The 16,750-nt window shown below is 44.9% G+C and overlaps 1 protein-coding gene across 2 annotated transcripts in view; it reads right to left on the bottom strand.

Annotated features, from left to right (window-relative positions):
* The window catches only part of parp8 (poly (ADP-ribose) polymerase family, member 8), a 627,363-nt gene that overhangs the window by 384,488 nt on the left and 226,125 nt on the right, over positions 1-16,750 (bottom strand). Inside the window, exon 2 of one of the 2 annotated variants that reach the window (XM_085972580.1) lies at positions 9,847-9,994. The exons of the other annotated variant lie outside the window; for it this stretch is intronic. Within the exon in view, the coding sequence (XP_085828706.1) occupies positions 9,847-9,859 (13 nt within the window). The 5' untranslated portion in view covers positions 9,860-9,994. The remainder of the gene's footprint in view (positions 1-9,846; positions 9,995-16,750) is intronic. 2 annotated transcript variants of the gene reach the window in all.

The raw sequence follows: 16,750 nt of genomic DNA on the forward strand, positions 1-16,750 counted from the left end.
TGGCCCTGCAGGTAATGATTAAACTTCTTTACTCCCCACACCAGGCTGAGAGCCTCTCTATCTATCCGAGCATAGTTGCGCTCAGCGGAGGTCAATGATCTGGATGCAAATGCGACTGGCCTTTCCGAGCCATTTGGCAACTTGTGTGAGAGTACTGCTCCAATACCATAAGGAGAAGCATCACAAGCTAAACGAATAGGTAGCGTTGGGTTGAAGTGAGCCAACACTTCCTGAGGTGATCAATGTCTTGCTTTTGCGAAAGGCCTTCTTACAGTCCTCACTCCACTTCCATGGTACTTCTTTCTGCAAAAGAGCATTCAGCGGGTGCAGCACCGTGGATAGATTTGGCAGAAACTTATGGTAATAATTAATCAACCCTAGGAACGATCTCAACTGGGATACATTTTCCGGAGCGGGAGCCTTCACAACAGCTTCGATCTTGTCAGGTGACTTGTGCAGCCCCTCCTGGTCAATGACATGACCACAGTACGAGATCCGTTTCTGAAAGAACTCACATTTCTGGCGATTAACTTGAAGGCCATATTCCTTCAACCTGGTGAGCACCAGTTTCAAATTTGCAAGGTGTTCCTCATCATCATCTCCTGTAATCAGGATATCGTCCAAGTAACATTGAGTGCTTGGAATTCCCTGTAATACCTGCTCCATGGCCCTCTGCCAAATTGCCGGAGCCGAAGCCACTCCAAAAACCAGTCTATTATATCGATACAAGCCTCTGTGCGTGCTGATTGTGAGATACTGGCGCGACTCTTCCTCAACTTCCATCTGTAAGTATGCTTGCGCCAGGTCTATCTTGGTGAAGCGTTTCCCGCCAGACGAAGCAAAGATATCCTCAATCCGCGGAAGCGGATATTGCACCGTGTGAAGCACCGGATTAACTGTGATCTTGAAGTCTCCACAGATGCGGACCTTCCCCGGTTCCCCTGGCTTGTTACTCGATGAACGCTTCATGACGGGAACAATGGGCGTGGCCCACTCACTCCAGTCCACCTTAGACAGTACTCCTGAATGTTCCAGCCCTTCCAGCTCAGCTTCCACAGCAGGTCGTATCGCATACGGTACCGGTCTGGCTTTGAAAAATTTTGGGTTTGCATGTTCTGCAATCTTGATTTTTGCCTTAATTCCTCTCAGTGTTCCCAGTCCTTGTTGGAACACCTCTTTCGCCTCATCCAATATTCTGGACAATCGTTCAGGTTTGACATCTTTTTTTCCGGAATCTACTGTTATTGCGTTTAGGGAGTGCCAGTCCATATTTATTTTTCTGATCCACTCCCGTCCCAGAAGTGGTGGACCTCCCTCAGGTAGTACATATAAGTCCATTCCTTGGTGTTCTTTGCCCTGGTGTATCACCTTGACTTTTATCTTTCCGATTGGGTATACTTTTTGCCCCGTGTATGTCTGCAATACTATCTCCGTATCCCGTAGGGGAATATGTTTGAATAACTTTTTGTAATCTTGCTTATTCATGACCGTCAACGCCGATCCGGTGTCCAATTCCATCTTCACTTGGACTCCTGCTATCTGCAGTGTGACCCAGATAGTTTGTCAGTCAGCTTCCTTACTCACGTTGTGAATTCTCAGACTACCCAGTTCCTTGCTGTTGGAGTCCGAATCCGAATTCTGTTCATCCGAACTCTTCTCAGCCACCTTATGTACCTTTCTGCACTTTTCTTGTGGTGACTTTTTGTTGCTGGTCTTCTTTCCTGACCGGCATACTTTAGCTATGTGACCAAGCTTGCCACATTTTCTACATTCCTGGTTTTTAAACCAGCATTGGTTCTGATCGTGTGTTGTCTTTCCACAACGATAACATTTCGTTGTACCCAAAGCCATTTGATCTACGCGGAGTACCGCTGCCTTCAGCTGCATTTCCGCAGTGCCACTCGCTGCGGCTTCGTGCGATGCTGCAATAGTGACAGCCTTATCAAGTGTAAGATCATTCTCTTCAAGTAGCCGCTTTTGTGTTCCTTCTTTCGACAACCCACACACGAATTTGTCTCTCAGTGCCTCTGTCAGGCTTTCCCCAAACTGGCAGTATTTCGCTAGCTTACGCAGTTCAATTAAATACTCCGCGTTGCTTTCCTCTTTCAGTTGCGTTCTCGCATAAAATTTAAATCGTTCCGCTAACATCAGCGGTGTGGGGTTCAAATGATTCTTCAGGACAGCAACAATTTTAGCGAAAGTCTGATCCGCCGGTTTAGCTGGTGATAGAAGATGCTTCAATAGCCCGTATGTCTTCGCACCCATTGAGTTTAGTAAGGTTAGTGCTTTATCTTCATCTGATATTTTATTTGCCTTACAATATATCTCTATGCGTTCTACATACGTGGCCCAATCTTCAACATCGGGATCGAAATCATTGATGTTACCACGCTTAGGCATCCTCGCGATCTTCTTGAGAAACAAAAGAATTATTTATTTTTTTTCTTTTACAAAATGGCGGTTTCCCGCGCTTGTCTTCTTCCCCCGCCTCCGAAAATGGCGGCTTCCCGCGTTTGCCTTTCTCCCCCCCGCTGGCTGTAATGGCGATTGCCGTATTGCTGCGTTCGCCCTCCCCCAGCGGTTTTCAAATCGTGCCTCCCAGCCCCTCTTGCAGTCCGGTCCTTTCCCCCCCGGCTGCGGCTGAGTTCTCCGCGGTTTTTTTTTAAATTTTCTCCCGCGCCTTACGCTGACCCGGTCACTGCGCCTCGCGGCCTCGGTAGCTGCCCGGCCTTTTTCACCGGTCGCGCTCTCTCTCGACGCTGTTGCGTCTCCCAGCCTGCTTGCAGCCCGGTCTTTCGCACCGGCTGCGTTTGCATTCACCACGGCTTCCGTGCCTTACGCTGCCCCAGTCTCAGCGCCTCTGGCCCCGACTTCTGTCCGGCTCTTTTCCCCGGCCGTGGTCGAGTTCTCCACCCTTATATCCTCTGTTTTTTTTGTTATTTTCTCCCCTACTCACAGTCAACGTGGCCGACTTGCTGCTCATCGCTGATCGGCTTACCCACCACCGTGATAGAAGGGATGATCACTGCCTGTTGCTGATGGAAGGCTTCGTGTCAGAATTCTTCCTTTGCTCTGCAGACCAGAGTCTTTTCTCAGCAGAATGATGAGGGCGGATGCCTCCTCTCGACGCCCGTTAAACTGCCTTGGATGTATCTCTGCCGCAGGGTAAGATCGTACTCGTCGCCACTGTTAAGTCTGTGTGTTATAATGAGAATTATTACACAGACCACAAGAGTAAATTTTAACAGGTCTTTACTAGTTGAAGGTCAGGGCGGAACTGCCCAATAAATCATTACACAGCACTTATATACCGGTGTGGTCACCACCGGTATTACAGTATACAGCAGCCAAGATAAAGTAGTGCAACACCTAAAATAGTTCTCTTAAAGGTGGAACGGTTACATACACTACAGGCTGAGTGTACAACAAGTTGCCAATTCGTTATTGCCTGTTTTGCGCTATTTGTATAAATTTATACCTCAGTGTCTACAGAAGAGGGGAGAAAATTAGACAGGAAAAAACATTCTTAAAACTGGGGAATAAGATTTATTTAACAGGAAAGAAAAGAATTTATTAGCAGGAGATCAAGCATTATGAGCCTGAATGGTTTTAACACATAGGCCCAGAAATTCGGGTCGGGGGCTTCCCACGGGTGCAAGCCCCCGACCTACACTTACCTATCGTGCCGAAATTTGAGGCCTGGGCCTGCGTGGATTTCCACTCTGTGGCCCGGTCCAGCTCCCGGCGCGCTGTGCTTGCGTGATCCAGCGGCGTAGTTAGTTCGATGAGCCGGCTGGGATCACGTGAGCACTGGGCAACCAATCGGAGGTTGCAAAAGTTCATTCATGAGTTTGATAGTAAGAACTGTCAAACTCATGAAAACTCAGGGCGCCCAAAACAGTACTTAAACTTCAAATAAAAAAGTTAAAAAAACCATCCCACTAAATAAATGAACTATGAATAACTGTAAAAAACTATTTTAAACAATTAATCAAATTTTTGAAAAAAATAATTTAACAAATCGGCTCTAAAAATACACTTACCTTACTGTAAATTCTTTAAAAATAATAAACCTGTGGAAAAAATGTTCTAAATTTTATTAATAGACCACTTAGTTTTAAAAGGTAAGTACTTACGTCTGCTTTTTTCACGCGTAAAAACCGGAGGCCTTTACGCACGGGCAACTCTTTTTAAAAAAAAAAAAAAAAAAAAGGAATTTCAGCGCGCACGCGCTGCCTGAAACGTCGCACGCGTTCCGCCTCTGAACCCCTTGCTTCAGAGGACAGGAAATGCCGGTTTTCAGCGCATGCGCTGTGCATCCTGAAAACCGGCACTTCCATCGGGCCCACGCGCGAGTACCCCGTCCGTACTCACGCGTTGGGACCCGAATTACTGGGCCATTATAATTAATAAATTGCAGCAACTGTGTCTCGACTCTTCCACTGCAGAATCGAAATGCTCTGCCAGCAGATCTGTGGAAGAAACACAATTCCTGCTAATTGGACAGGACATGTTTGCTGGTGCAGCATTACTTCCTCATCATGATGGAACTGTTAAACATCATCGGCAGGTCATCATTACAATGCAAAGCCAGTGTGCATGATCCCTTACTAATACAAGAGAAACAAAATGACAATTAAAACTGATTTGTATGTAAAGATACTTTACTTTTCTTTTACTTTTAATTATATTTCTGCAAAGATAGCTCTCAATACTGTTACCATGCCAGATATTCCCTAGTATGTAACAATAGGCAAAAAGCATCAGGCTGAAGGTCTGTGCCTGTGTCAGGATGCTCTTGCCCAGGGCTTTAGTCACTAAAGTTCACGGGGTCAGGAGGTCTTTTTATTAACATGCGGATGGCAGGTGCCTCCACCAGCAGGAGCACATCTAAGGTACCCACCAACCCCAAGACGCCGGAAAATTTGTGGAATGTTTTGCAGGCTCCCACCATCAGAAGAGCATAGATGTGCCTTGAGCAGCCCCCTTTGTAAAAAGACTGGCTTGGACCCCTAGGCGGGGACAACTACCACCATTTGGCTGGCCAGTACATTTGGTCTTATCAGGTGTATTGCTGTCAATGATACGCCACCTTCCAGTGAAAGACAGGGATGCAGGAATTCCTGCAAGTCCTGCAAGTCTCCACCCTGGCCCCACCCCTCCCTGTGTTGACAGCTCGCTCCTTATAAAGTCATCAATGAATATGAATGTTGGGCTGCTTCAGTCTCTGCTATGGCCCATGTAGTAACAATGGCATCTGCAATGGAGATCACAGTTCTGCAGTTTATTGGAGCATCGCACATGAATGTTCACATTGTTGCTTTGGAGTCAAAACTCCAAGATGAAACTACTGCCAAGTTCAGCTGGTTTGGAGAAAGATTACCGGCAACCATGACAGAGTGATTTCAAATCCTCAGACACCCATTGTTCTTGACCGTAAGAAGCTTGCCAAATGAAATGATGCAGATTGAATTCTTGGTGGCAGATTAAATTTTGCTGACAGAAGATAAAGGAACAAATTTGGCAAGAAATAAAGCAAGAAAGCCTACAAGAATGAAACTGCAACTGAATAGGGCCTTTAAAATAAATTCAGGTCATCCCATTTACAACCAATAAATTACTAAGTTTTCTTGAAGTACAGCCAAAGTTGTTGTGTAAGCAAACTTAGCAGGCTTTTTACATGCAGCAAGGTCCTACAAACAGCAAATGCATGAGAGACCAGGTAATCTGTTTTCGGTGGTGTCAGTAGTTTGGCACTGAGGCAGAGTGGGCCTGAATCTGCAAGACCAGTCAGGTAAGTGAGAAGTAACAAAGAAGCACTAGGATGGAGAACTTCCCAAGCCCACAACCTCCATCACCTAGACCGACAAGGACAGTAGGTGCAATGGGAACATCATCATGTCCAAGTTCCCCTCCAAATCAAAAACTATCCTGACATTGATATGATTCCTTCATAGTCACGGTGTCAAAATCCTGGAGCTCCCTACCTAATAGTATTGTGGGAGTATCTATACAAGGACTACAGCAGTTTAAGAAGGCGACCAACCAGCACCTTCTCAAGGGCAACTATGAATGAGCAATCAATGCCAGCTTTGCCAGCAATGCCCATATTCCAAGAACTAATAGAAACATTTTTTTTTTTTTTTTTTTAAAAAGATTCCTACTGCACTGGCACAAGTTCTAGAGCAGAGTAAAAGTCTACAAATGGGATAGGCTTCAGTCAGTCCTGAGTCAGACAGTACCCAATGTCCTTGTAGTGAGGGAGCATTTAAACTAACAAATCAGGTCAGAGGACCAAACAGAGAGAAAATAGAGTGGTGTAGATAGAAAAGATACACAACAGGCAGCTCTTTCTTTCAATTGAGAAATATAAAAAGGGTGCAATAGCAATGAAAACATGATTCTAGACACAATATTCATTCCTTACATGGAAGAATTGGTCAAAGAACCAATGCAAACAGAGGCACCATTGGATCTGTTATTAAGTAACAACTAGGAGAGCAAATTGGCCATGGTAGCCTGGAGGAGGAGTTCATAGAGTGCATCCGGGATGTTTTCCTCGAGCAGTATGTAATGGAACCAGCCAGGGAGCAGGCTATCTTGGATCTGGTACTATGTAATGAGACAGAATTAATAAAGGATCTCATAGTAAGGATCCTCTAGGAAAGAGTGATCAAAGCATGGTTGAATTTCAAATTCAGTTGGAGGGCGAGAAAGTTGTATCCCAAACCAATGTCTTGATCTTAAACAAAGGCAATTATAATGGCATAGGGCAGAACTGGCTAAAGTGGACTGGAAAAACAAATTAAAGGGTAAGAAAGTTGAAATGCAGTGGTGGACATTTAAGGAGATATTTCATAACTCTCAACAAAAATATATTTCAGTGAGAAAGAAAGATTTTAAGGGAAGGGAGCACCATCCGTGGCTAACTAAGGAAGTAAAGGATGGTATCAAATTGAAAACAAAGGCATACACTGTTGCCAAGATTGGTGGGAGACCAGAGGATTGGGAATTTTTTTAAAAACAGCAAAGGATGACTAAAAAAATAATAGAGATGAATTATGAGAGTAAGCTGGCAAGGAACATTAAAGCAGATAGTAAGAGCTTCTACAGGTATATAAAAAGGAAGAGGGTAGCTAAAGTAAACGTTGGTCCCTTAGAGGATGAGAATGGGGAATTAATAATGGGGAACGGGGAAATGGCAGAGTTTCTGAACCAATATTTTGCACCTGTCTTCACTGTAGAAAACACTAACAGCATCCCAACAATGGATAATCAAGGGGCCACAGGGAGTGGGGAACTAAAGACAATCACTATCACTTAGGAAATAGTACTCGGTAAAATAATGGGGCTAAAAGTTGACAAGTCCCCTGAACCAGATGGCCTGTATCCCAGGGTCTTAAAAGAAGTGGCTGCAGAGATAGTGGATGCATTGGTTGCAATATACCAAAATTCCTTGGACTCTGGAGAGGTCCCAGCGGATTGGAAAACTGCTAATGTAACACCTCTATTTAAGAAAGGAGGGAGACAGAAAGCAGGAAACTATAGACCAGTTAGCCTAACATCTGTCATTGGGAAAATGCTGGAGTCTTTCATTAAGGAAGCAGTAACAGGGCATTTAGAAAAACATACTGCAGTCAAACAGAGTCAGCATGGTTTTAGGAAAGGGAAATCATGTTTAACAAATTTGCTGGAGTTCTTTGAGGATGTAACAAGCAGGGTGGACAAGGATGAGCCAGTGAAGGTGGTGTCTTTGGATTTCCAGAAGGCATTCGATAAGGTGCCACATAAAAGGTTATTGCATAAGATAAGAGCTCATGGAGTTGGGGGTAATATATTAGCATGGATAGAGAATTGGCTAACTAACAGAAAGCAGAGAGTCGGGATAAAGGGGTCATTTTCTGGTTGACAAACAGTAACTAGTGGGGTGCCACAAGGATCGGTGCTGGGGCCCCAACTATTTACAATCTACAGTAATGACTTGGATGAGGGGATCGAGTGTAATGTAGCCAAGTTTGCGGATGATACAAAGATGGGTGGGAAAGCAAGTTGTGCAGAGACTCAAAGAATCTGCAAAGGGATATAGACAGACTAGGTGAGTGGGCAAACATTTGGCAGATGGAGTATAATGTGGGAAAGTGCGAGGTTATCCACTTTGGCAGAAAAAATAAAAAAGCAAATTAAATGGAGAGAGATTACAAAATGCTACAGTTCAGAGGGACCTGGGGGTCCTTATGCATGAAACACAAAAAGTTAGCATGCAGGTACAGCAAGTAATCAAAACGGCAAATGGAATGTTGGCCTTTATTTCAAGGGGGTTGGAGTATAAAAGCAGGGAAGTCCTGCTACAACTGTACAAGGTATTAGTGAGACCACACCTTGAGTACTGCATACAGTTTTGGTCTCCTTATTTAAGGAAGGATATACTTGCATTGGAGGCAGTTCAGAGACAATTCACTAGGTTAATTCCAGAGATGACGGGTTTGACTTATGAGGAAAGGCTGAGCAGGCTGGGCCTATACTCATTGGAATTTAGAAGAATGAGAGGTGATCTTATTGAAACATAAGATACTGAGCGGGCTCGACAGGGTAGATGCAGAGAGGATGTTTCCCCTCATGGGGAAATCTAGAACTCGGGGGCACAGTCTCAGAATAAAGGGTCACCCTTTTAGAACTGAGATGAGGAGGAACTTCTTCTCTCAGAGGGTCATAAATTTGTGAAATTCTCTGCCCCAGAGAGCTGTGGAGGCTGGGTCATTAAATACATTTAAAGTGGAGATAGACAAATTTTTGCAAGATAAGGGAGTGAAGGGTTATGGGGAGCGGGCGGGGAAGTGGCTTTGAGCCCGAGATCAGCCATGATCGTATTGAATGGTGGAGCAGGCTCGAGGGGCCAAGTGGCCTTATTCCTGCTCCTATTTCTTATGTTCTTAGAGTTAGAGGACATCTTGAAAAAAATGGCCCAGAATTTGTTGCCAAAATAACGGCGAGTTTAATGGCACTCGGCGATAATAATGTCTAAATCGTTCAGCAACTTGTGGTGAGGAAGAGATACCCCATGAACTGCAAATCACAAGTTGCTGACATTAGCCTGGAAAATTCATCAGCTTGCCCTCAAACTCCATGATTTTCATGAAGTTGCTGAATTTGCACATAAATTGCAAATTAAACTCACCATAGAAAGTTAGGGCTGGTAGTTAATAGTGCAAGTAACTTTTTAATGAGCAGATTTAAGTTCCTGCAATGCCAATCAACCTCTCGAGCCCAGAAAGGGAACAATAAACTGTAGCATCTCATTTATTGTTGTTAGAGATTTTTTTAATTTAAAATTTTAATTTTTTTACTTTTTCCTCTCTCTCTTATCCAATCTTCCCTCTTTTTATTTCTCTTTCTGTACCCAATTTGACTCGAATTCACCCTCCTTGCCTGTCGTTCCTCTATTTCTTTCCCAAACCTGAAATCTCATCAATAATCTTGTTTGTCCTGTCATTCTCGAAGGCCCCAGATGCTCCGTTGCCCTCAGCTTCATTATCAACTCACGCGTCCAGCAAGGTACAGGGCAAAAAAACTTGAGCTGAAGGGTGAGGGACTGAAGTCTAACGAACAGGGGATGCTGCAAGATAAACCACTCCAACAAATTCTGAACTATTGACCTCAATATGGTACAGTTTAAGATGAAGATCATGACAAAAAAAGAGAATGATTACAATATAAACACCACATTAGAAAAAGTATTTGAGAGGAAGAAGGATCAGCTAAGGAAATTGGCATGGACAACACTGCAATAGGGAAAAAAGATGGAAGAAAAATGAGTCATGTTTAGAAATACGATACACAGATACATACCACGATAGAGCATAGCACATGGAAAAGACTGATTTGGACAACAATGGAAGTAATGTAGAGGATATGAGCACAAAAGAGATGGCAGCAGATCAGTCACCCATTATCCACCCTGCCTGATTTTCCTTTTCATTGACTTGAAGGTGGTACACTGGATTGAGACAAATATATAAAAAATAAAGGTTAAGAAACTGGTCATGTGGGCCAAACTAGTAAAGGAGATTATGACAGCAGGGAATATTGAAAGAAATGTCAAGTGTTTATATCAATATATGTGCAGCAAGCAGATAGAAAAAGAAATAGTGGGGTTATGATAGATCTTGAGGGTACCCTGATATCAGGTTACCAAGAGACAGCAAATATACCAAATAAATTCTTCTTTTCCATGTTCACAGAAGTTGATTTTCTAGTGGGGTGGGAGGATGGAGAAGTACAAAAAACGATTCCAGTACAGCAAAAGCACTGATATTACCCGGTAACAGTAATGGAGACACAGCAACAGAGACAGGAGTTCAAATCCCACCACGGCAGCTGGGGAATTTAAATTAAGTTAATTAAAAGAATCTGGAATAAAAAGCTATTATCAGTAATGGTGACCATGAAACTATCGGATTGTCGTAAAAACCCATCTGGTTCACTAACATCCATTAGGGAAGGAAATTTGCCGTCCTTATTTGTATGTGACTCCAGACCCACAGCAATGTAACAAACCAGTACGAAACACAATAATAAGAATAAAACCAGACAGACCGCCCGGCATCGACCTTGGCACCAACTACAGACACGGCAACGGCACACCCAGCCCAGTCAACCCTAAAAAGTCCTCCTCACCAACATATGGGGACTTGTGCCAGAACTGGGAGAGCTGTTCCACAGACTAGTCAAGCAGCAGCCTGACGTAGTCATACTCACAGAATCATACCTTTCAGCCAATGTCCCCAAATCCTCCATCACCATCCCTGGGTATGTCCTGTCCCACCGGCAGGATAGACCCATCAGTGGCGGCACAGAAGTATACAGTCGGGGAGGAGTGGCCCTGGGAGTCCTCAACATTGACTCCGGACCCCATGAACTCTCAGGTCAAGTATGAGCAAGGAGATCTCCTGCTGATTACCACCTACCACCCTCCCTCAGCTGATGAATTAGTACTCCTCCATGTTGAACACTACTTGGAAGACGCACTGAGAGTAGCAAGGGCGCAGATTGTACTCTGGGTGGGGGACTTCAAATGTTCATAACCAAGAGTGGCTCGGTAGCACCGCTACTGACCAAGCTGGCCAAGTCCTGAAGGACATAGCTGCCAGTCTGGGTCAGGTGGTGAGAGAACCAACACGAGGGAAAAATCTACTTGACCTCATCCTCACCAATCTGTCGCAGATGCATCTTCCATGACAGCAGTGACCACCACACAGTCACCGTGGAGACGAAGTCCCTTCTTCACACTGAGGACATCCTAGATCGTGTTGTGTGGCACTACCACCGTGCTAAATGGGATAGATTCAGAACAGATCTAGCAGCTCAAAACTGAGCATCCATGAGGCGCTGTGGGTTATCAGCAGCAGCAGAATTGTATTCCACCACAATCTGTAACCTCATGGTCCGACATATCCCTCACTCTACCATTACCATCAAGCCAGGCGATCAACCCTGGTTCAATAAGGAGTGTAGAAGAGCATGCCAGGAGCACCACCAGGCATACCTAAAAATAAGGTGCCAACGTGAGGAAGCTGCAACACAGGATTACATGCATGCTAAAAAGCAGAAGCAGCATGCTATAGATAGGGCTAAGTGATCCCACAATCAACGGATTAGATCAAAGTTCTGCAGTCCTGCCATATCCAGTCGTGAATAGTGGTGGACCATCAAACAACTAACGAGAGGAGGAGGTTCCATGAATATCCCCATCCTCAATGATGGTGGAGCCCAGCACGTGAGTGCAAAAGACAAGGCTGAAGCGTTTGCAACCATCTTCAGCCAGAAGTGCCAGGTGGATGATCCACATCGGCCTCCTCCTGAGGTCCCCACCATCATAGAAGCCAGTCTTCAGCCAATTTGATTCACTCCACGTGATATCAAGAAATGGCTGAGTGCACTGGATACAGCAAAGCCTATGGGCCCCGACAACATCCCGGCTGTGGTGCTGAAGACTTGTGCTCCAGAACTAGCCGGGCCTCTAGCCAAGCTGTTCCAGTACAGCTACAACATGGCATCTATTCGACAATGTGGAAAACTGCCCAGGTACGTCATGTCCACAAAAAGCAGGACAAATCTAATCCGGCCAATTACCACCCCATCAGTCTACTCTCAATCATCAGCAAAGTGATGGAAGGTATCATAGACAGTGCTATCAAGCGGCACTTACTCACCAATAACCTGCTCACTGATGCCCAGTTTGTGTTCCACCAAGTCCACTCGGCTCCTGACCTCATTACAGCCTTGGTCCAAACATGGACAAAGGAGCTGAATTCCAGAGGTGAGGTGAGAATGACTGCCCTTGACATTAAGGCAGCATTTGACCAAGTGTGGCATCAAGGACCCCTAGTAAAACTGAAGTCAATGGAAATCAGGGGGAAAATTCTTCACTGGCACAAAGGAAGATGGTTGTGGTGGTTGGTGCTCAATCATCACAACCCCAAGACATCGCTGCAGGAGTTCCTCAGAGCAGTGTCCTAGGCCCAACCATCTTCAGCTGCTTCATCAATGAATGACCTTCCCTCCAACATAAGGTCAGAAACGGGGATGTTCGCTGATGACTGCAGTGTTCAGTGCCATTCACAACTCCTCAGAAAATGAAGCAGTCCATGCCCGCATGCAACAAGACCTGGATGACGTTCAGGCTTGGGCTGATAAGTGGCAGGTAACATTCACGCCACACAAGTGCCAAGCAATGACTATCTCCAACAAGCAAGAGTCTAAGCACTGCCCCTTGACATTCAACGGCATTACCATCGGCGAATCCCCCACGATCAACATCCTGGGGGTCACCATTGACCAGGAACTTAACTGGACCAGCCACATAAATACGGTGGCAACAAGAGCAGGTCAGAGGCTAGGTATTCTGCAGCGATTGTCTCACATCCTGACTCCTCAAAGCCTTTCCACTGTCTACAAGGCACAAGTCAGGAGTGTGATGGAATACTGGCCACTTGCCTGGATAAGCGCAGCTCCAACAACACTCAAGAAGCTTGACACCATCCAGGACAAAGCAGCCTGCTTGATTGGCACCCCATCCACCACCTTAAACATTCACTCCCTCCACCACCGGCGTACTGTGGCTGCAGTGTGTACCATCTACAAGATGCACTGCAGCAACTCACCAAGGCTTCTTTGGCAGCACCTCCCAAACCCGTGACCTCTACCACCTAGAAGGACATGGGCAACAGGTGCATGGGAACACCACCACCTCCAAGTTCCCCTCCAAGTCAAACACTAGCCAGACTTGGAAGTATATCGCCGTTCCTTCATCGTCGCTGGGTCAAAATCCTGGAACTCCCTCCCTAACAGCACTGTGGGAGGACCTTCACCACACGGACTGCAGTGGTTCAAGAAGGCGACTCACCACCACCTTCTCAAGGGCACCTAGGGATGGACAATAAATGCTGGCCTTGCCAGTGAAGTCCACATCCCATGAACGAATAAAAAAAACATGGAAGATTGTCCAGGTGCATACTATCCACCAAAAATAGGATAAATTTAACTGGGCCAAATATTGCCCTATTGTGGTAAACCACTGTTGTTAGTATTGTTGTTCACTCTTGCACATTGTTGTACTTGTCTGTGCATGCCTCAGCTGACTCCGCCCCTGGCTCCACCCTCATGGCCGGGTATAAAGGTGACTGCTCGGCAGCCCCCTGCCCTTTTGGATACCAGGCAACCACGAGAGGCATGCTCTGTTCTTTGGTAATAAAAGCCCGTTTGTTACACTCTCAACTTCCAGTCTTTTGTAGTAATTAATAGCGCATCACCTATCAACCTACTTCCATCACCAGTAAAGTGATGGAGGGAGTTATCAATATTGCCATCACTATTACTTTCCAATAACCTGCTCACTCAGGCTCAGTTCAGGTTCCACCAGAACCACTAAGCTCCAGACCTCATCACAGTTTTGATCCAGACATGAATACAAAGCTGAATGTCAGAGGAGAGGTGAAATTAACTCCCCTTGACATCAAGACAGCATTCAACTGAGTATAGCGCCAAGGAGCCCTAGCAAATCTGTGGGTCAATGGGAAACCGCTCCAGTGGCTAGCATCATATCTAACACAAAGCAAGATCATTGTAATTGTTGGAAGCCAGTCATCGCTACCCAAGACATCACTGCAGGATTTCTTCAGGAAATGTGGCCTTAGCTCAACCATCTTCATTAACGATCTTCCCACCATCATAAGGTCAGGAATGGAGCTATTTGTTGACCATTTCACAGTGTTCAACTCCAATCACAACTCCCCTGATAAATAAACAACCCATGCCAACCTGCTGCAAGACCTGAACAATGGTGTCAGCTGTGGCTCAGTGGTAGAAGAGTAGAGGAGTTCTTCCTTGTGTCCTAGCCGATACTTATCCCTCAACCAACATCACTAAGATCATCTGGTCATTATCTCATTACTGTTTGTGGACCTTGCTGTGCTCAAATTGGCTTCTGCATTTCCTGCATTACAACAGTGACTACACTTCAAAAATACTTCATTGGTTGTAAAGTACTTTGGGACATCCTGAGGTCATGAAAGGCACTATAACCTCGGCCCCTATTATATTTTTTATCCACACTTTTGGTTTGTGCCTTTTCCCTTTTTTTTTCCTCTCTGCCACATGGCAGCTGTCTTTCACTCTGCCAGCGCATTTCACACTTCATCTAGAGCCAGTTTGTTTCTTTACCTGTCCTATTACCATCTCGTCTCCCCTTGAATATCTCTTAATGTCTCTTCTTTCATCCCCTCCCCCATTTCCCAGCCCCCAAACTGCCTTTTAATCTGTTTCATTTCCTGCCTTTTTTTTCCTCAGTTCTGAAGAAGGGTTTCGACCTGAAACGTTGACTCGGTTTCTCTCTACGGATGTTGCCTGGCCTGCTGAGTTTTTCCAGCATTTTCTGTTGTTATTATATAAATGCAAGTCTGTTTTTAATATCCAGGAATGGGCTAAGAAGTAGCTGGTAACATTCGTGCCAGATAATAACCATCTAAAACAAGAGGAAGCACAGACTTTCAACGGTATCAGAAATACCAAATTCCCCACTATCACCATCTTCAGGGTCACCACTGACCAAAAGCTGAACTGGATCAGCCATATCAACACCCTGGCTACAGAAGCATAGCAGAAACAATGTCGATCTCATTCTGAGTCCCGCTTGCCTACCTACACATGCACAGCTACTCTGCAGCAGTGCCAACTGACACAATCACTTTAAAAGGACCTGCATATTACTGATTACATTAAGGTGGCCGAGAGTTGGCAAAATACTTTGTAACAAAAAGCATCAAATTCAGTGAAGCCAAAAAATGTGAAAATTAGCAGCAATCTAGGAAAAGAAAATCACCAAAAACCTGACAGCGTATCAAGACTGTATGTGGTATGAATTTTAAAACAAAATAAATCGTTCTTCTCATTACATCAAGTAAAAGTTGTACTTTGAGCTCCAAATGAAGTTTATGCTAAACAACATATTTCTTTATAAACCACTGGGGAAGTTATTATGCATCCCACAAACCTCAAAGTGTTGTGCAAAGACTTTCACATTAGCGGACTGTAACCGACAGCAAGTAGTTTGCCCACCGTTGATTAGACTCCTGCATATAAACAACCCAACCTGCAAGGAACTGATAACATGATGTGTGTCGTCACTTTAAGGTCTCCTGTTGCAGCAAAGTAAACATGGGGAGCCAACCCCCAGACATGTGGATTCTCCACAAATTGTGTCTCAGTGAAGTCCAGCGTACGTACAGAAATTGGAATTATGATGGGAAATGTGAAAGGGGAAGGGGAAGGGGACAGTGTACGCAGGTCACGAGAGGGAGGGAGAGAGGGAGAGAGAGAGAGAGAGCGCGAGGGGAATACAAAAAGCATCCTAGTGGCTACATGCAGGGGACTCACATATGACTTGCTTTCACGTTGTGTTTAATGTGATGTGAATACCGCTAGCTCCCAATGCACGGGCCTCAAGCACCTCAGAGTAAGTGTGCCATATTTGCTAAGGCTGGCCGCCGGAAAAACCTGGCAAAAAAGAAAAGTATCTTTCCGATAGCTGGCCTTAGGGCATCTGGTGTTGCTGCTGGCTCCACAGAATCTGTACATGAGAAGATAGTAGCACTAACACCCCACTAAACCCCATATAAAACAGTTTCTGAAAGCACAAGCTGTCGCACTCTGAAAAAAGCACCATAAAAGACGCAGAACGACACCGTAACTGATTATGACAACATTGCTTCTTCCACGAAACCAGAGACCAACGAGCCCATCGGCTGTTTAGTGACTGTTGAACCACATTTGCTTTCCTGTGGTTTTTACACCGAGTTCATGTTTTCTCTATACTTCAATGCCAATTAGACAAAACTCAAAGAGTTTTGACATGTTGGCAGTTACAACTTTTTAAAGAGGGTGGTGTTCCAGGGAACGTCTGAAATCCCATTAATGTTAAAAATTATGTTGAGTAAAAGGAGGTGAAGGAATGCTCACGAGAACCTCACTACTGGAGAGCAGTGAAAGTCATTCTAAACGGGTCAAAATGTCAGGAGAGGAAGTGTACGCAGACATAACAAATGTTACTGTAACACTGAAGGAGCCCACAATTCAGGAAACTATTGCACCATATTTAATACCAAATGTGAATCCCTTTTTGTGGAGCTTGTACACGATCTGACTATTACAAAATGGGCTATTTTTGTTGTGTCCGTGTATAATAAGACACAGACTG

This window comes from Somniosus microcephalus, chromosome 2, assembly GCF_052327205.1.
Source record: "Somniosus microcephalus isolate GS21.2 chromosome 2, FLI_Smic_1.0, whole genome shotgun sequence".
Taxonomy (NCBI): Eukaryota; Metazoa; Chordata; class Chondrichthyes; order Squaliformes; family Somniosidae; genus Somniosus; species Somniosus microcephalus.